The 22,098-nt window shown below is 34.5% G+C and overlaps 1 protein-coding gene across 3 annotated transcripts in view; it reads left to right on the plus strand.

The window, feature by feature from the left end:
* Window positions 1–333: 333 nt before the first annotated feature.
* The window catches only part of LOC128992600 (uncharacterized), a 359,698-nt gene continuing 337,933 nt past the window's right edge, over window positions 334–22,098 (plus strand). For all 3 annotated transcript variants that reach the window (XM_054416263.1, XM_054416280.1, XM_054416271.1), the window contains exon 1: window positions 334–527. In XM_054416263.1, coding sequence (XP_054272238.1) covers window positions 490–527 — 38 coding nt within the window. In that variant the 5' untranslated portion in view covers window positions 334–489. The remainder of the gene's footprint in view (window positions 528–22,098) is intronic.

Here is a 22,098-nt window from a genome sequence, read left to right on the forward strand (position 1 = left end):
AAATATAAGAAAAGAAATGCAATGAAAATGACACCCCTAAAAGTAGTTGTTTATAAAATTCTCAAATTTTAAAGAGCTCCAACTTTGCTCTCATCCCCTTGCACTTCGCACAAGTCAACGATCAGCTGATTCAAAGGGAAAGGAAATTAGCAACACTTGGCTGGGGTCAAGAGAGCAACAGACAGGTGACTCACGCTCTCTCTTTCTCTCACTCTGTCTCTCTCACACACACGTGTCGGCTGCCGGAAACGTCCGAGCACGACCGATGATTGCCGAGCGCGCCATTTTGACGTTTATTTCGGCACTCACACAGTGTACGGTAGAGAGCGCTATCGTCCGCGTCGCGTCAGTGTAGTGAACATAACCTATCGTGTGTGGTGATAAGTGTATAATGTAACTTACGGTGAGGTGTGTTTTCAAAGTGCTTTGTGGATTCTGGATTTCCTGGATCAGTTTTTCCACCTGATTGGCTTCTTGGTGGTCTACTACATGTTGGGAGTACTGAAACGCCGGTGGAAGCCTAAAAGGTAAATTGGGTCATGTCCAGGTTAATGAGACCATAATTAATTAATTAGTTGTCATTGGATTTGTGATTACCAGGTAGGCATTATTGAATTGGCGAGATGGGCGAAACTAAATCTGATTTTGAGTACAAGCTGGAAGTTGAATTTAATTATATTACTGTACAAATAAATAAATTAATCTAATTTTAATTATAACAAAGGTTAGGTTCTTTTATTTTCCCAAAATTTTAAAATTGTTTAGTTACAAAACCTGTAAAACGTTAATAGAAAACTGGTATTTTTAGTATTTATTATTATTAATTTGTTTATCCATATTAAGTCCGTTAATTCAACTATTGTTATTAATGTGTTTCGGCTTTTGTTTGTTTATTTAATTCCCTCCCTAGCTTAATTTAATTTGAATTATACTTCTATCCACGAGACAGACTAACTTATTTATAGACTAATTAATTGCGCCCTGTGAAAAAGGCTCTACGATAAAGGAAGTTATTGGAAGGAGTAGCCTAATTGATCGATGTTCTTTGTTCTAAATACAAAATTAAAGTTTACTTTATTATACTTTGCCACTTGAAGGTTCACCAAAAATTACCTTTTCATCACTCTGTATACGAAAGTAGAACATTTCCATACATCCTTTCGTGACTGTGAAATATACTACAATTTCTTTCCACTACAAGTGATGGAACCTTTTGGCATACATATTTATAATAATATGCTACGTAATAAAATTTGCTCAGTTAATTAGTGGTATGTTCAACGAATTACAAAATTATGGCACTTGTAACGATTAAATGAATTAAACAGACTAAATATTTCATTATGTTATCATGCTATAATGCCACCTAAATTGTCGTAAAAATAACGTGCAAACGTCTAACTATTTAGCCGTAAAATTTTACTGCCATATTATATTTAGCTACTTATTGAGATTACTATCTTTTATTGCTCATGGAAAGTAGAGGCCATTCAAATGCTAATGAACTTTATGATCTTTTTTTAGAACACGACGACAGCTATTTATTAGTACAGTAATTATGCGAAGGAGAAAGTAAAAAGAACCCATTGTATGAACACTTCTCTAGGTACTAACAAATTGCTTTCCAATTGTAAGAGTCAAAGTTTTTACACCACTAATTTTGTATTTGATTGTATCATTCGGTTTTTGGCAGTAATGAGAAATAAACGACATGCTTTTTTAACACTCCATTCACTTACGAAACAAGGGCTAGAAGAATATTTGGCGCCCTCCCAAGATGCCACAAGTGACAAATATTACACAAATCCAATTTGCTGCGAACAAGGAAGTTTTCAGTGAATGGAATCCGAAATAACCCCGGAGATTTTGGGCCAGAATCAAAAACCGTTCGGATTTAGCTCGGCACAGTTTGCACAACTGCACTGTATTACGTAGGTTGGTTTGGTACACCTGTACGTCAATGGTAGCGCATTTGGCTCGTGATCAATTTTTGTAATAATTAATTGTTGGATTGTTTATCTTAGGACTGTGCCACTGTTTGCGTTTGTTCCAACTGTTTTGAAGGCTGGTTAACTTCGCGCAAAATGTTTTAAGGGTGAAAAATGAGTTTTCGTCATACTGCAGCAAAAACAGTTGGTTTTAATACATGCGTTGTGTTGTGGGTCTAAAGTAGCTCTTTGGGAGTAAAAGGCATTTTTTGTCACTAGGGAGTAAAAGTCATTTGTTTTAGACATCGATTGCAAACAATCGCATATATCGGAAGTATGTACCCGGTATCGCTTGTTTTAATCGGCTGTAGCTTATTCTTGCAGGCTTGCTAACAGTTCGACATATCGAATGTACACCAAAACAATCGCAATAGTCGAAATAACTCAATCACTTGCTAAACAGCTGCATGTTTGCATCAACTAAATAATTGAAAACAAGTTAGAGGTCTTAGAGAGGTTTTATTTACATGAAAAGTTTTGTAGTTTTTTAACCTTATTTACATAGTTCATCACACTGGGAAAAAGTGTAGGCCTAATTCAACAGTTTCAACTTTCGCTTATGTTCCGACCTCGGCTTCGCATCGATCGTAAAACTAAAACTCGGGTAAAAAAGAGTCACTTTACGCCATAGTGATGAAATATACAATCGCAGTTTTGAAAGATCCTAGATTTAATTTTTTGAAATTATTATTCATCAATGGTTTTAGCAAGGTAGCGCAACATGACACAACAGACACAATGAACCTTTTGAGAGATACGTCCTTGATAGCGTTGTCGTAAGTTATAGTCAATGTTTACTGGCCTCCACAATCGTATAAATATTATCTACAATAACTGTGTCAGCAATCTGTCACATACTTTCTCCCATTAGTGTGTCAACAACCCTTATCATAGGCAAGCGGTGGGACTAACTATGATTTTGTGGGGAAAAATCACACAAGTTGAAATCACTTTGAATAGTAATTTTTACAGTATTGGGGGGTTGTACCACTTGTTTTAGAGTTTAGGTTATCATATTACAGTATATAACATTTTACAAAATCGCTCTAGCAGTTTTTAATAAAAATCAAATTTACCGTCGATTTATGGGATTTTAATGGAAAAATCATTATCAAAAATACAAATCCCCATAAAATGTAAAAAAAAACACTGGAGATATATTATAGAGAGGTACCTGTAGTACCCACATACCGAATTTCATCAAAATCGAACCAAAGGTGTAGTTTGTAACTCTTAACATGTACACATACGTACCCACTTCGAAAATCACGGTTTTTGGGTTCAGAGGCACCCAAAAACAAATATTTAATTCCACCCAAAATTCAAACAACAATTTGACGAAGACAATGCGATACTTTCATCTTCTATGGGGCGAAAGTAAGGATAATAATTATTTTTGGGAATCATCACACAATTAAAATTCTGTATCTCACCCTTACGTACGAATCCACCCTGTATATCCACTAGGTATATCCACACCGTATATCCACACTGTATATCCACACTGTATATCCACCCTGTGTATCCAACCTGTATATCCACTCTATATATCCACCCTGTATATTCACTCTGTATATCCACCCTGTATATCCAACCTGTATATCCATCCTGTATAGCAACCCTGTATATCAACCCTGTATATCCACTCTGTATATCCACCCTGTATATCCACTCTGTATATCCACTCTGTATATACACCCTGTATATCCACCATGCATATCCACCCTGTATATCCACTCTGTATATCCACACTGTATATCCACCCTGTATATCCACCCTGCATATCCTCCCTGTATATCCACACTGTATGTCCACCCTGTATATTCACTCTATATATCCACACTGTATATCCACCCTGTATATCCACTCTGTATATCCACACTGTATATCCACCCCTGTATATCCACTCTATATATCCACCATGTATATCCACCCTGTATATCCACACTGTACATCCACCCTGTATATCCACCCTGTATATCCACCATGTATATCCACCCTGTATATCCACCCTGTATATCCTCTCTGTACATCCACCCTGTATATCCAACCTGTATATCCACCCTGTATATCCACTCTGGTGTTCGGTCAGTCGAGCCTCAGGGTCCCAATTATATCAAACCACAGCGAGTCTAGGCCTTATAGAGAGAGATGAATTAAATATGAGCAGCGGCCGCCTCCGCCGCGGGCTCGACGTGCTCCTCGTATGGTCCATCCGAGATCATCGTCAGTGGCATCCGACAGGCGTTACTCAGAAAAAAGTGTGCACACGGCACTTTTCCAAGAGGCGTTTCCGAAAATGTGTTCGGAGTTGTGGTTGTGAAAGCAGTGCTTTGAACTTGATGTCGCTTTTGCACTAAAGATGATGTACAGTTGTATGTACACAAAGAAGTAAGTACTTTGTAATAGCATCTAAGTTGATAGTTTAAACGTATTTAGTACCTGGAGACCGAGCTTTGGTCGGGGAAATCATTAGCATACCCTGAGAGTATTCTTTGGTCAATAAATTTATCTAAATACTTTTTTGTAGTCTATTTAAAATCTAATCTATCTCCATACTACCCTAAACTATAATATAAACTATATTATAACCTAGAACTTAAATTAAACCGACAAAATCCGATATATGTTCCCACCGATTTGAGGACTTTATAAATCTAATCACTAGTAATAAGTTCTCTAGAGGGCTTTTCGTTTGTAACCACCAACTACCATTATAATATTGAACTACTCAGTACCCCTTTTAACTATGTAATCTTTAGAACTGTAGTGTATTTCGTTACACTTAAAATTTAGGTTTATGTTGTATAAAGAATGAAACATTATTTTACAGAATTTTATTGTTATCTCAATTAGTTGCACCAAAATAATTGTTCGTTCTAAAATTTACTTCAAATGAATGGGAAATGATATCTATATCGCACGGTGTACTTTAAGTTGAAGAACAGGTTTACAAAGCCAACAACCAAACCTAGAGCTAATACAGTACGTGTTGTAGTGAGGTTAGCAGAAAGGTGTCTCGAATGTGTAATCCAACCTTCGCACAACCACTGCCGCAATGCACCATTGTACTGTACTACTTGTTGGGTTGAAGATTAAACTTAAGTGTGAGAACCAAGATAATAATGTTTTGAAGTTTGAAATTGTTTGCCTAAAAGGATTTTAACTCAAATATTTCCTGTGAATGGCAGATTTATTCCCAATTTTTAAGTAACATTAGGTTTAATGAGTAGGTTTGCTGCTACAGGGTAATAAAATGCGTTTTAGTAAATGTTAATACCTTAGGATGAAATTAATTTCCAAATTTGATCAAAATGTAGGCCTATCCTTAAACAAACAAACTACAACAGTTTACTTTTCATCCATTAAAACTGAATAAAAATTCTTAGTTAAAGTTTTTTAAAATGTTCTCCATAACCAATCGTAAAAAACACTTTAGTATACTAAATTATTTGGTTTTTAAGCACAGCAAGGTTTTTGAAAGGAATTTTATGTTTTGAGGGTCAAGAATGGGAAACAACCCAATTTTTACCCTATGAAACCCCTCGGTCCGTTCCCATAGTCCCATCATGCTAATTCGGAAACTCTTGCGAAAAACGTGTTTGTACGAAGTTTCATTGAAATCGGATAATATTTACTCGAGTTATTGTGATTATTTCTGTCATATACAACAGTATTACATAACACTGACACAACAGCCCATTGTTAGACTATTTACTATCCGATTCAAGGTCACTCTAATATTACACTCACTATCAGCTGATATTGGAGTCAGCTGACGGCTAGACTGTCAGCTGATCGAGCACACTGTTTCCGGTCAGAGTCTTCAATTTACATCTGAGACATCTACTGCATGATCCATCTACAGGGTGATTGATATAAGTGTGCCAGCCGTTTTATTCGAAAACTATAAGAGATATAAAAAAAAGTTAAATGGTAAGTGCCTTGGATTTTTTATTTAAAAAATTATAGTCAAATCAAAAAAAATATTTTAGCCGCCATTTTTCCAATATAAGACGATTTTATTCTTGTGATTTTTTTCATAAACCTAACCGTTTCAAAGATAATAATGGTTTAAGTTGTGAAATTTTGAATGGTTTTCGAACAGTTGGCATGCTTGCTTAGGCCTTTATCGAAACTCTTTCTCATGCAGAAATTTCAAAACTTTAACCATTATTATCTTTGAAACGGTTAGGTTTATGAAAAAAATTACAAGAATAAAATCGTCTTAAAATTACTTTTTCTACCAGAATACATCATAAAATACAGGGTGTTCCGTAAGAAAAATCAAAGTTGGCGGCCATATTGGAAAAATGGTGGCTAAAATATTTTTTTTTGACTTGACTATAATTTTTTAAATACAAAATCCAAGGCACTTACCATTTAACTTTTTTTGATATCTCTTATAGTTTTCGAATAAAACGGCTGGCACACTTATATCAATCACCCTGTATACTATCAGGAATTGAAGCTGTTGTAATTTTCATAACGTTATTTTTTTTCAAGAAAAACCCTCTATAGGGAAGACATACTACAGGTAGAATGGTAAGATAGACCCAGGACCGATTTAATTTTTAACGAATAGTGTTTTTGCTTCTGATGACCTCAAGACGAAAAAGTAAATCGGTCCCGGGTCCAGGTCTTACCACGAGAACTACGGTAATAGCTTATTCTCTATATGGGAAATTCGATAAAATATTCAATTCGCTGACAACGCAGGTCTGCTGCGATGAGGGCTATATTTCCTTGATAGCAAAACAATTCGATCGGAAATACTGTGAAATGAAATATAAAATCTTCTAATGACGTTGATTGAGCTGAAGTCGTTTCTTCCGGTTTTCACAGGGAATTTCCGATCTCACAGGTACTTTTTGTTTTGTCATATTGCCTCACCTGTCTCGTAGAACAATATCAGCTGATTGGTGTGTCCGTATTGTTGTGGTGATTATCTTAATGAGCCGCTTTGTACATCTGAATTGCGTTTTCCTTTGGGATAGATCAGTTTAAGGTGAATGACATCTTGATGTTTTGTATGTTTTTTTCATAGTTTGAGTTATTTATTGTTCTTTAAATAATATTTTTCAGGGAACTAACGATGCGAATGGATAATTTAAAATGTTGCTCGTGCTGGGTTGTTTTTAACACAGCATTTCTTGACTATAATAATTACAATTTTATAACGTGTGCATACATGTAGCCTAGATTGTTTATCAAATTAAAAATATGCTCTAGCATGGATAGTGTTGAAACGATATGTTCATGTGAATGAAAATTGAGATTAAAAGCATACCGAGTAATATTTTAAATTGCATATTCAAACTGAGTTCATCAAATAATTCTTTTCGTCAGGTAATTCATGTTTTTGGACATTCCCTAGCATTGGGAAAGATCAAGTATAGATTTATTAGAACAATTTGATTATATTTTTTGTCCATGGTCGAATCAAATATTGCAAATATTTTCATGTTTATCATGGGAATAATAACCGACCATTATGGTTAGTTATATATATATCTAGATTTCCGGTCAACTAGGTATATATAATCATCTACGATACTAGTTTCAAGATAGCTTACCGTAACTGACATCATTATTTTAATGATGGACATGTTCCTATAGCCGATGCATAAAAACATGAATCTCCAACAGGAATGTTTTATGCTGACAGAGGTTAATCAAATGTCAGTATATTGAAAGTATTGGCCATTTATGGTGTGGTATCTATATCCATTAATAGGCGGTTGGGTTTTTCATTAAGCCAGATGTGACGTTGGCAATCATATTTGTGCTAATTATGTAAGTTAGGGTGTTTTCCGATTGAAAATATTTAAAGGGTTCATCGAAACTCTGATTTTGATTATTAGTGCATTAACTTCATTATAGCTAATTCAAGGTTTTTCCTTTTTGCTTATAAATTGGTAAATTATGGTATATTTAGTTCCTTCCTTCATTCTAGCAAAGACCAATTAAAAAGTACCACTAAACTGACTACATTTTCAATCAGGCCTAACTATAAGTGTCAAAAGCATCTTAAATATTGCTTTGCCTAAATTATTGATAGAAAGCAAATAAAGATCAATTAAAAGTTTGAACCCCTATCACCCCCAACTCACTATTTGATCGCATACCACCAATTAATTACAAAAATATTGGTTAGAACGCTTAATCCAAATTTCATAAAATTGGAGATGTTTTTGAAAATGTTTTGGAAGGCTTAAATCAACTTCTGGGAACATTGAAACGGAATAAAATACGGCAATTACGGTTCTAGGTTTAATTTTATCTACCACGAAGACTTCAGTAAAAACTACCACCATACTGTCATAATTACTTGAATGTATTAAGTTATGCGGAGACACTTAAGGAACAATAACCAGTGAAAACGTTCTCGATTTTGGTTGTATAATTGAATTTACTTAGTCCTAAACCAACATTTGAACTTTGGCGACGGCAGCGGCCGAGAAATTAAATATTCCCATAACTACAAGCTTGAACTAACTTAGAACCCGTAACATTATGGAATATTAATCCTTTAAGCACATTTTATACATCCTTGGTATTTTATGCGGTTGCAAAATGGTGGATTTATAAACTCAAAACGTATACGTCATTTAGTTTTTGTTTTAAAGGTATTAGGTATATTTATTGTTTTTTAAGATGGGAAACTCACTCGTGTTCAGATGAGAACTTGTGTTTAAAATATCGGACATATATTATTATAGGTGCAAAAGCAAGTATAACTTTTCGACTTATAATCGGATGGCTTAATCGTTGTTTTGTGATTATTGACACACAATCACGTGTAATCTAGATGGCAATTGTTTGAACATATGTTTTGTAGCTGAGTCATTGTTGGAGTATGTTTACATGTCACCGTATGATAAATGATAATGGATCGTAAAAATTGAAAATATACCAAACCAGTTATTCTACAATACGCCACTCATGTTTAAGATTCACTAGTGCTTAATTAATAAACAATATTGATTAATTAGTTAATTTGGAAGTATCCTATTACAGTATTAACATTTATATTTAGTACGAACTGTAGTTGATTTCTTCGTACTCGATTTAGGCCACTTACAATACATAGTCTTTGCGAAATCACCATGTTGAGTCTTATTTACGATTAGTTCCCAAAACTAAAAACTGTGTGGACAACAATATAGGCCTAACGATTAAACAATTCATATCAGCTGATTAATGTATGTGATTAAAGTCAGGTGGTAATGATGGAAAGGAAGCAGGTTTTGACCCTAAACTATTTGTACTTGTAATTGCGTAAAAGGCTCTGTATATGGATTGTCTGCTTATATAGGGAGATTTTCCTCTGAATAAATTTGATAAATCATCATAAAAATTATGAAAGGAAACGTGTAAAACATATTCATGGTTTAGAAAGAGATTTTAAAAACACATAACTGAAACGTTTGAACTAGAGTGCACTATTTAAACATTATTGGTAAAAGTAACGCTTCAGGTAGTTTTGAACATCGCAAAAATACGTCGAACACGTTTTCAATACGTTGTGCGGTTTTCAGCACCCATTAAGTCATACAACAGCTGTTTGGATGAAACTGCATCGCTGCAATCGTCTTCAAATTACATCTAACTCTGATTGAATCATTCTATTGTGTTTTGTGTGTGAATATCAACGGAATGTGCGGTTAAACACGATTCAGATGACTGAAACTGAAATACTTTGGGATTCAGTGCGTGGAATAGGTAAATTTACTTGTGAGGATGAAATTGAAAGGTTTTGAACGTTCCTTGGTCGGAGAGGATTGAATGCTTAGTAGTTTAAAGGCCGCTAGTTCAATGCTGAAGAACAGTCAAAAATGTTTTTGATGGTTCGAATATGATTTAGCTGTTCTTGATCAGTAGTCATTTAATGAAATGAAATGAAATAAAATCAAAATATCTTTATTCATAATATGTACATGTTTGGTACGGTACATTGAATAGTGTCAAAATGAATAGCCTATATTCCATTTAAAATATTTGTAACATAAACTTAAAAATGTAATCAAACAAAATTAATAATATAAATTCCTAAAATACCTAACAGAACTTAAGTAACAGACAATGGTTTTAAACATCAGCACTAAATAGACTAAATTAACTAACCAGCCCCTCTAAAAAAATTCTCTAGTGAGTAAATAGCCCTTTCAGTCAAGAAACTTTTTCATGTACGTTTAAATGAATTTAAATTGTTGTTATTTTTAATATAACTTGGTATGTATTTCAAAAAATTTGATCCCTTATAGGTGGGTTTCTTATAAAAAGATTGTAATCGATGCTGATCAGTCTGGATTTCATTCCCACTTCTTGGAATGGCCATTGCTAAAGAATGAGATGTATTTAGTTAGTAGAAATGTGTTAACTCGTTCATTAAAATACGAATCCTTCTCTTATTTTCCATAAAATATGTGACCGGTGTGTCAGATTTGGTATACTCTAATACAATGTAATTTTACAAAATATAATTTTTTTTTATGGTTCTTCGGCTTAGTGGGCTCCGAATCAACGCAATCATAACTGAAAGCCATTGGTGAATGCTCGGATTATAACCCAAGTCCCCAGGACAGAAGGCCAGCACACACATGGTACAAATGTATCTCTGCATGGTGAAATCTCTCTGCGAGAAACAAGCTTAATATAGTACTTCGCCTTATTTGTTTTCAAACAAACACTTGAGGCTTAACTTAAAGCTTGGTTTAGGTTAGAGTCGTAGTTTATATTGGATTTGACCTACTTTGGAGACATACTACAGCATACATTGGTATGACAGGTTCAGTAGATTGAAAACTCAACCGCCCAAGGTGATTTTGATTAGCATTGTATTGATTTAGGGCGTTGATTTGATTAGCCTAAGGCGTTTTGTAAAATTGATGGACCACCTAAGTGGTCAGATATTGTATTCATATATACATATTTACGTTTTAAGATGCATGCCTAAGTTCTACGGTTGGAAAAATATTTTGTAAACACTTTGCAGTAATTCGCGCTGAAAATAAAATGTAGACTACGTAATTTACATTTAGACAATCATTCAAACTATTTGTTTTATCCATAACTCGCTTTAGTGTTTAGTTTGTTAAAATCAGTTTAGCAGTCGAATTTTGCCTGGATCAGATTATTGATATAGGTCAAATTTTAGTATATTTACCATTAAAGCATAAAATGACCTTTCGAAGAAAGCTGTGCGAAGGTAGAAAATACACTTCTGGTCAGTGTAACGAACAATATTTTTCGTTATAATGCGTCATTATTTAAGCTAAACTAAACAGTAATACTACTAGTTAAAAAAAATAGTGTTGATATTGATATCTAATGTTGCCTATTCACACACAAACTGAAATTTATATTTGAACTAAAATATTGTAAACTTTCATATAAACAAAAACGTAATCTATTCATATTTATCAGTGCAGGAAACACAAACATAAAAGTCGCGTTCTACAGCAACAGAACACCCAGAAACGCATAAATATGTCAAACGTCCAAAATAGCCCAAACTGATACTCTGCTATCAAACAAGGCTCATTTTCTCCCATGCATCACAATAAATGAGCACTTCACATATCGGTTATCTTGCTCAGTGAATCCCATTATTTTATAGCACCACTAAAACACTGATAAGAGGACAGCATCTGGTTGTGATAAGGGTATTTTAGCACCTCTGAGACGGAATGCATGTTAATTGACTTATGTTGCTAGTGATTCAGAGGGTATTTGGAGATGAGTGCTCTAAAAGGGTGGCATGACATGTGAAATAATAGGGGGGTTGTCACACTGTAGTGAAAATGGATGTTTTCAATACATGATGAGTCTAAAGAAATGAGCTAGAGATACAACTGGTAGCACTGAATGAGAGAATTATGAGACGTTGACCGCCATTTGTATTAAGGGATAAGTACGTTGTACCATTGACTATGTGGTATATAGTCAATGGTTGTACCGAAAATTAAGTAGACTTCCGTATCTGTTGTCACGAACAACCGAATAAAATAACGATTATTCGATTGTTTCTTTCGACATATCGTTTGGTTACATAGGTTAGGTTAACCTTACCTAACTAACCAAACGATATATCGAATAATCGATACATCGATCGATATTTTCATTCGGTTGTTTGTGCCAACAGATACGGAAGTCCACCCTGAAAATTAAAGAAAGTAGACAATTCCCTATCACGTGGGACATCTGTGTCTACTCCGTGGTTGTACTTAGCATTTGAACTAGGGTATAAAGGGGGTTGAACACGGATAAAATACATTGTAGTATAAATACAATATTGGAAGTAGCACTGGTACGGCATCTCTGCTAGAAAATCGAGACGCTGTAAACTATGTTGGTACCAGCTAGGGAAATCATCTCATTGACTAATAGGTTTTTGCATGTACACAATCCCACAGTTCAAAAGCGTTAAGTGCAATGTACTATTTCCTAGTAAAATTCAAACATCTTGCAAATCTCTTATTCAATGTTACCTCCATTTGTATCTCTAGCTCTGGGATAAAGCCAAAATCCATGAGATTCCCCTAGTTGGTACCAACATAACAAAACAACAAGGCAACTGCGCGCTGCGTTCTGTTGCTTTATTATCTTTGGTCACTTATCGGACCTTATCACCGAGTCATTGCGTGTTTTTAAAATGAGCTGTTTGGACGTGATATCGTTTACAAAACAAAGACATTCTACTAAAATAATTCACCATAGTGACTTAATGGGGTTACAAACTGGTGTTGCATTTTTCACACATGAACTGAGTAGCATGGTTGTATATAAATTGGTAAGCTTTTCATCCGATCACTTACAGTGATGGGAGAATCGAATACTTTAAAGAATCGAATACAGTGAATTCGTAGCCTCCCCTGTATTCGAATACTTTTACGAATACTTGTATTTGAAAACCTTTGAGTATACAAAGGATGTAAAATGGGTGTGTGATTCTTTTTTCATAATGCAATCCGCTCTTTTAGCCACTGTTATTTCGTTTTACAGTAATTAATTCATTAATATACTGTAATGTATTCAATGTAATTTTAAATTATATGAATTTTAAAAGGTACGTCTATTTTTACTTATAATTATTTCATGGACAGTTACAGTTCTTATTAATGTATTATTTTCTATTATATTAACTAATCAATATCTTTTAATATGTCTTATTTACTTGTATAGTTAAAATTACATCAGATATGCAAGTTATTTCACCATGTAACTATACAAAATCTGTTGTAGTTATAATAAATTCTATTCAATTACCCTCCACCAGTAGTAACCTAATATTTTAAATAGCCAATATAGGCTAAATTTTAATGATTAATAATAACCTTAAACAGTTATTAAGAGCTGTAAAGTATAGGGCTAATGGTAAAATTATAACGAATAGATTAAAACTAATGCTGCAGTAAAAACATTAAATACTCTTACGAATCCGTAGCATTCGTAAGATATTCAAAAGGGAGTTCAGTAGTTGAAAACGTGTTGAATACATTTTCGAATCCCCCGAATTCGCTTTCTAGATTCAAGAAACGCTGCAAACCACAAAAAAGTAGTCGTACGAATCTGAAGTATTCGAATATACGAATACTCGGGCTGTATTCGAATACTATTCGATTATGTATTCGATTCTCCCATCACTGAGTGTTGCTCAGTCTAATAATTCCCCGCTTTTGCCCTTCCACAGTATTCGGTCGATATATCGATCGCATGCTGTGGGATGGTTTTACTAGGCTACGTGATATAAGTAAATTTGCCCTTCCTCAGGGCTGTGAAAGGGTCTAACACGCCAGCCCTTTGAAGGGCAACCCCTTTGTATTGGCTACATCGACTTACTGCTAGATTTCATCCTATTGAAAAATTGGACTCATGTTTTGATGTGTTTCATCACAGATTGAACAGTAGACGATCTGATTGTAATGATTTAATGATTTTATAAATTTGATTTTAATGTGTGGTTTCATATACGGTTGAAATTGAGAGTACTTAAGTATACTAAACATTGTGTACCTATATTTTTTACTATTTTAGCGAATTTCCCATATAGGGAATAAGCTATTACCGTAGGTCTCATGGTAAGACCTGCACCGGGACCGATTTACTTTTTCGTTTTGAGTTCCCCAGAGGTCAAAAACACTATCCATTCAAATTCATGTATGTTATTCTTATGGAGAAAATGAAAACTGTTGCAGTTTACTTGTTTATGGATGTTGATAAAATTTGGAAAATTTATTTATTTCATCCTTTACTATTGATTTTTTGTCAAAATACACTTTAACCTTCCCCGTAGCAGCAAACCTATGCACTCGTTAAATCTAATGTTATTTAAATTGGGAATGAAGATGTCTTATTTATGGAAATATTTTAGTAAAAATGTAATGAGACAAGTTGAAATTCGCTTAGTCTGCAGGTTTGCTGTGGTGGGGGTATTTGAGGTACAGTATCACCATAGGACGCTAAACTCTAACCTGAAACCGTTATACATTACTTAAAGCTAGGACTAGGTGGTTGCGGATTTATAAAAGCTAAACGCTATTGGCGATTGATAAGATTTGAACCCGGGACCTCGCGGACCGAAGTTCCGCGCTTTACCATACCAGCTCCCTATATTCTATGTTGACATAATCTAAAAGGTTGTATGCACACATAAGTTATCCATAGTCCTAAAGTTCAGCTAAGTAGCTAATACCGGTGAGTTAAGACCGAGCATTTCACGGGTATCGGGTTACCCATGGCTACTACCGTGACCATGCTGCTACTGGAAGCCTGATGGAAAAGTAAAGTAGAGTTACGAGAAAGTCTACGGATCAGGACATTAACTTATCATCTCACTAAGCAAGGGTTGTGTATTTTTTTACAATCTTCTCTTTTGATTTATGATAACTGGTGGAAATGACTAGTTTGAAGCAAATAAGCTATATTTTCACCTTCGACGAATCTCTATAGTCTGTATGATGGAACATGTCTATCCAAGGTCTACCTGGGACTGTTAAGTCTCCAGGTAGATGGAGGATCAGGAGGGTAGACGGACCGAAGATCCCAGGGTTAAAATTTACCTGAGAATTGTTTACCTGTTTTGGCGAGGCTTGACCGAAGATCCCAGCACTAAAGAGGGGTCGAGCTGGGACCTTCAGTCAAGCCTCGCTCCTGGGATCTTCATCGAATTTGATGAGGGTTGACAAGGGGCACCTATGACACCTCACACCATGGGTCACTTACATTTTGCAGTAATTTAAAATAAAATATTAAGTAATAGTTGGTGGCCATGGGAAGGCCAGCAGTCAGTTTATTTATATGACTTGGAGTAATATGCCAACAATTACAAACAAAAATATGTTACTTTGACAGATCCCTCATTGATTATGAATAGATTATGCAATTATTTGTTTTATAGGTCTTAGCTTAGTATTATTAGTAGCGGCGAATATGAAGGAAATCCTCGTAGCCTTTTTCGTGATAATTGTGCAACCAACCAATCACGCAAACATTGATCATAAAAGAGTAGAGGATTATTTCCTTATGTGGGTAGTTCCATATATGAAACGGGTGGTAAAACATTACCAACCGAGTGTGACTTTCGAAAGTCATATCCGGGTGGTAAAACATTACCAACCGGCTATGATACTCCCTTAGTAGATTTCTCAACCTTATGGAACAGCTGAAGCCAATTTTATACTTCTGTTCGGTGCGAATGTGTGTTATTTGCCACCAATCAAGGATTTGTGTCATTTGCCATCACTGTATACCTGGCTGAGTGAGTCATCAGCCCCAACCCTAGTCCGTCGGTCATCACCCCTCGAGGCCTGAGCCTTCTTAAAACTCCGAGTATTTCATAAATGCAGTCACCACAATGACCACTCTTCTAAGACCCCAGAATTTTTTTTTTTTTGTCAGTAATGAATTAAAAATAAGATTGTCTTTAAAAACTGATTTAATGACATCTTAAATCAATATTACGTGAAAACAGGGTGAACAACTTAACCACCATTGCTATCTAAGACACTATTAGATTTAGGGAAAACATCAAAGGGAACTTCAACTATTTTCTTGTGACATACAAAAGTATGAATTCCACTTTTAAAAAATCGCCAGTATTTTCCAATATGGAGGTTAACTTTACTTATTAGACAACTTGTAACCTATTTTATGATGATTTTAGAATGTAAATGCAATTTAAAACGTTTTAGTAGCTGCATTTTTTCCATAAAGCTACTTGTTTAGGAGTTACAGCGTGTTACATGTGGAAAAGAGTTGTTTTTTTTGTGAACATTCTGCATGATGTAGCTCATATAAGAATAAGATGATAAAATACAGGGAGATTCATTAGAAATTTGAAGTCTAGTTGCCATTTTTTGTGGCTATTTTGTAAAAACCTTAAGGAATAATGTTAATACATTTTATGATCTTATTAGAATGTATATGCAATTTTCAATTTTAAGACTAATTTATTCTTTGTATTTCTTCTCAAAGCTTACTCGTTCAGGAGCTATTATGCAGAATGTACCAAAAAGCCACTTTTCCCAAAATGTAACCATATAATCTAAATAATAAATCATCCTCTAGTTATATAACCAAAGAGTAAAGCAGAAATCATCAAATTAACTCTAAAATAATGGAAATAAAAATTCGTTGACACTAGCCACCAGTGTCACCGGACATGTACGAGACACGAAAAACTACTTTCAAAATTTACAATGGAATGGGAAGTCTACTTGTTTTGGTTAGTCTATGGCAGTTCACTCTTTTTGTATGCAATTATGACAGACTAGCAGAGTACCCGTCCTTCGTACGGGGTTGGCATATAAGTTTAAATTGCGTATTGCAGTTATACTCAAGCTTTGCGTTTGCAATGGGGGAGGACAAAGTTTGATAAAATTTGCTTCTTTAAATTGACGGTATACTATGGTATTACACATCTACCATAGCCATAATGCTCTACCTCTTCACCTAAACAATAAATAAAAACAAAGTATTACAAATATAAAAAATCACAAATTATTCATAACATTAAAAACATAATCTTAACTGTAAACTATCCTACTTTGACAGTTCTCATTGTGTATCACAGTTTTTTGTTGCTGCTTAGTTCAAATTAGCTGTTTACATAAATGCAAAAAATATAGTGCTGCACCCTGTTGGTAAATCTTATAACTTTTTAATGCTTTTGTATATCATAGAACCAACTTTTTTAGTTGAAACAGCTGACTAAATTCTTGAATTCCCTTTAAATATGAACTAGTGTACATGTTGCTCGAAATCGAGCAATTGCAAAGGAGTAAAGTAGTTATTTAAAAACTAATAAAAGTTATAATTTCCGATGAGTTTAAAAGACTCAACAATTCATAGATTATGTACCTAACAGTTTCATATAATAAACATTTCTTGTAAATATTTTATAAGCTGATCTGGTTTTTAGCGTATTCTACACATGTTTCCCACTTATAGCCGCATTAGGTTGTCCATGTTGATTTTCGTCAATGATAATGTAGTCAGCATGTTAACATTGTCGCCAGTACGTTTACAAATTTCAGTCATTTTTTATAGCGATAACATTTTGTTTACATTACTTAAGAATTGCCTGATTTTCTGCATAACCTCTCTGTCACAATTATATTTGCTTCAATTGGCATTAATTTGGCAAGGTACTGTTATAACGTAAGTTATATTTACCTGGAAAAATGCAGAATTGAAAGGCCTAATGTTCAGATGATTTTTTGTTTCCCTTGAATGTGAATAATAATCTGAATAGTGTGAATTTCACAATGAAAGTTTTATTAAGGTTTCTTGGATGTAGTCATATTATTTTAAAATCACTTGACTTGTATGAAAACATATATTTAATGTCCTTGCCGTACCAGTTTAATTCGGCCTTAGAGAGGTTTCCTTTGCCAATCATCATAAAGTTAAGTCCGTGTTTCCAACAAAATAGTAGCACTTCGGCTAACACATCCTTGTTCATTAATTGTTTGTGGGAATCTTCGTATTGTATGTGTTCTTCTTTATATAGGATGATAACGATTGTATTTTTTTAAATCTCTATTTCTCCTACTTTTTTGGTGGTGTTCTATTACTTTCCTATATTTCCATGGTTAACAAATCAGTTCTTTCAATGATTGCTCAAGAATTACAATACCCTGTCAATTCATTTTTCTTATTTGGTAAAACATATAAAATTGACCAGGCTTTCTCGATTTTTAACATTGTAATATGTACGAATGTAAATTGAAATAGTAAATATTTAATTTCTTCAAAATCAGTAAATGTACCCAATGCGTTTCGTTGAATTGAAAAATAAATAACAGCAATTAAATTCTACAGCTGATCAAAATGTAAACAATTAAGTTCTCCATAAGGATAACAGGGGAACTTTCAAAGCCACTGGGGCAGAGCCCAAGGGACGCTTTCAAAACTGTAAGGCCAGTTTGCAAATCTACGCGACACGCTCTTTCCAATGAGACTTCAATGGATAAAATCGGTTAAGAAATGGCGGAGGAGTTCAACCGACAAAGTTTCATGTAGCGTATTAATTATATAGATACTCATAAGGTTAACATGGGGAACTACAGAGCCACTGGGGCCGATTCCGAAGGGATTTTTGAGATAAGAATATGCCTATATGTTAATCGGGAATGTGAGCTATCATCATGCCAAATTTCAGCCCAATCCATCCAGTGGTTTATGCGTGATTGACCTTCAAACACACAAACAAACAAACAAATACACAAACTTTCACATTTATAATATTAGTAAGATAAGATAAGATTTCACCTGTATATTTTCTTATATTAAAAAAAATATCGTACTAATATTCTAAATGTGACATTTTGGATGTATGTTTCGTCACCCAAACACGACCGAACCTATTAAGGTATACAGTATTTCACTATAGCCTCACGCGTAAAATGTTCTCTTGCCCCAAAATAAAGCTATTGAGACGACTAGTGAACGATAAGTTTTATCACGATGTAAATAACCACCCTAAACTTTAAACAAAATTATCTGATCTTTCACAGTCTAGTAAATTTCAATAAGTAAACACAACATGGTTTTACAAAATAAAGTAGGCAGTTTGAACAGAGAATTTTAAAAACTAATAAAGACCAATAACTACAAATAAATAGGGCTCCTGTTGAACAAAACGGGAACTTCCATTGTTTAGGACAGGACAATTTTTTTTTTCACATCTGCAAACCTAGACGCGCGTTTCAGTATATAATAGTGGTGGTAAAGAGAAAGCCTTACTTTTTTTAGTTGTCACTTAGCGTATTAATGATATAGCTAGATTTGTCGACGCTTACCGGTTCACTAAGGATTTTATTAAAAATCAAAATACACATTCCAGGATATAATGTTATTATATTAGCCCCAGTTACTATTTCTATGACATAATTTTAAACTCTTAAGACGGATGTGAACAGAAAATGTATTTGCATAATAACTGTATAGTATGTAATTAATATTAAATATTACGTTTACTGAATACGCGTTTGTTACGTTATAAATAGTTAACAAGTATAACGAAAACCCAAAGACTGATTTTCGTGGGAAAAACACATGCTGGGAAAAAAATTATACAGTATGTAATTTCAACTAAATATATTGAAAAACGAATTGTGTTCAATTTTTTTCAGTTTTAATTTGGTGCGGTTATGCTTTTGCAGTTTTATAAAGTTATACGCTAAACGCTATACATACATTTAATCATAGTCTGGGTGCTAAAAAATGACACATAGCCTGTTATTTTGTTGTCCGTTTAAACAAATTTGTTAGTTTAGTTTAATAATTATGGAAGACTAGCAGGAAAACAAAGTTTTAGTCTAAGATTTGCAATACAAATCATATATCAAGGATGTGAGCTTGGAACTAATTATGAAGGAGGATATAGACAGATAGTCATAGCTATATAGTCCCAGCGGTTCTCCACCCCTGGCAGGTAGAGGTGGAGGCCCGAGTGCCGTATACCTGTTTTTCGAGGCTTGACTGAAGATCCCAGGACTAATGAGGGCTAGGGAGGGGATCCTGAGTCAAGCATCGCCAAAATATTTTACGACCGACCCTTGATTGGGCTACCCTGGGATCTTCAGTCCTACAATCGATCAGGAGACATGTTCCGTCATACAGACTATAGATCTTTACATACGGTTTTAAATTATTTTATAATGATAATTAAGATTTCTAACTGCAACATGGTATCATTGGCTCGAAACTTATTAACGATGGAATTGTAGAATTTCTGGTAAATCTGTGAGTGGATTCGTTACTCTTTGATAAGTAAGTTCACATCACGAGTATGGCCTTTGCCTTGGACCATTTTTGTCAAATGTTATGGCTAAATCTTTAATTTTTGTTGGTTCGGCTTTTATGTGCCATTTATACCTTCAGGACTGACAGGAGAAGGATTCATGTACCCTTCTTTTTCAAAAAATATCGAGAAGAGATTTTCGTTGCATGTAACAATTAAATATTTACACGATATAAAAGGTATATTGCTCGTTCATAGATGGCAGATCACAATTATTTTTAGCTAAGCCAACATTAGTGATACTGGAACAGTGTAGAATGTTTGTACCAGCCACCAGCACAGTATACGCAACTTGAGAACAATGCTGTATATGCGATACCAGAACAATAGCCGTATCATTGACTACGGATACCGCCACCGTTGCTGCGCTGTGAGTGGTCGGTGTGAATAGAGTAATAAATCCTTCGATAGCCACTATCAGCTGACCTACTTCGGTGGTCTTTGGTTGGCGAAGGCTTTAGAATATCAATGGGTGTGTTTTAAATACATTTAGATATATTTTGGGGGCTTTTCAAGGAGCAGGGCGCTACTGTTAACATTTGCATTAGGTCAGTTTGGGTTAGGTTGGACAATGTTGGGATAGGATTGCTAGTTTAGGTTAGGTTAGGTTAGACTACACAACCTTTATTTTTATCGTGCAAATTCTAAAAGTGACGACCGTATAATGACTACCTACATTGTCTATTGAAATGAGTTTTCATACTTACTATGTATGCACTTTTTGTAATTATATCATGCTAGGGCCACAAGTCAGAAGGATTCTCCTGTATTTTTCTAGGTATTCCTGTAAGTGGGCCACTGCATGATGACTCTATACCATTGTCTATTGAAATGCTTACTTTCATATGCACTTTTGTTTTTCACCTTCCTTACTGACCTAATTTTCTGTTTTGATTCGTCGACTACTATTGTTCACCAATTTTCTTTGAATTCTTCATACGAGTCGTCTTTTTGGTAACTTTATTTTCACTTTGTAGTAATTTTTTACTAATAGGAAATAACTTAAAAATGCTAAATTAGCTAGGCCTGTTATGTGTACATTTTTAATATAGTGTATGCCGTGTTGCAGTTTTGTTCAGTTGTGGACTTTTTGATCTGATTAGATCTGAAAAATCTTAGTTTATCACTATTCCTTAAAGAATAAATTGCCTAAGTATTTCCAGCCCCCCCCCCCCCAAATATAATAGTCGTTAGCAGTACAGTAAATAAACCTTTGTTACTTACTAAACGACAATCTTAAAATAATATTTACGGTACACGCAATTGGAGTGAGTGACTGACAAGCAGTTCTCAAGTCGTTAAGTAGGCCTATATCTTTCTTTGGTTAAATTGTTTGTAATTGGTTATTTAATTATTTGTCTGCCAGATATATCAAGCTAATCTGGTGACATAAATTATTTAGGTATGCAATTCAAAAACTAAAAGCAGGGTTGCCACATCTATTGACTACAAAAGTAAACATAATTTATTTATTTTAAATTTTTAAATAACGAAGAAAGTTGTACAATTCGTGAAATTGTCGAATGGCCTCACCGCAATACAACCAGGTGCTTTAGTAGAGAAAGAGGCTGAAACAAACTCTACGACGAATAGTGTTAGTCAACTGTGAGAAGTCATGTGTAAATACGATTGTTATAGGCATATAACGAGGAAAGTACTTGCTTCTTTCAGGCGTATTTAGGACCACGTGGTCCTTTATTGTGTGCGCAAACTGCTATGGCATATTGTACAGGTTCAACTGTACATAGGTAGGTATGTCAACAACCTAAAGGCGGGATCAATTTGCGAGTAGTCCGTTAG

Source organism: Macrosteles quadrilineatus, unplaced genomic scaffold (genome assembly GCF_028750875.1).
Source record: "Macrosteles quadrilineatus isolate MER2022 unplaced genomic scaffold, UCM_ALF_1.0 Scaffold_1__1_contigs__length_201487025, whole genome shotgun sequence".
In the NCBI taxonomy this organism is placed as follows: domain Eukaryota; kingdom Metazoa; phylum Arthropoda; class Insecta; order Hemiptera; family Cicadellidae; genus Macrosteles; species Macrosteles quadrilineatus.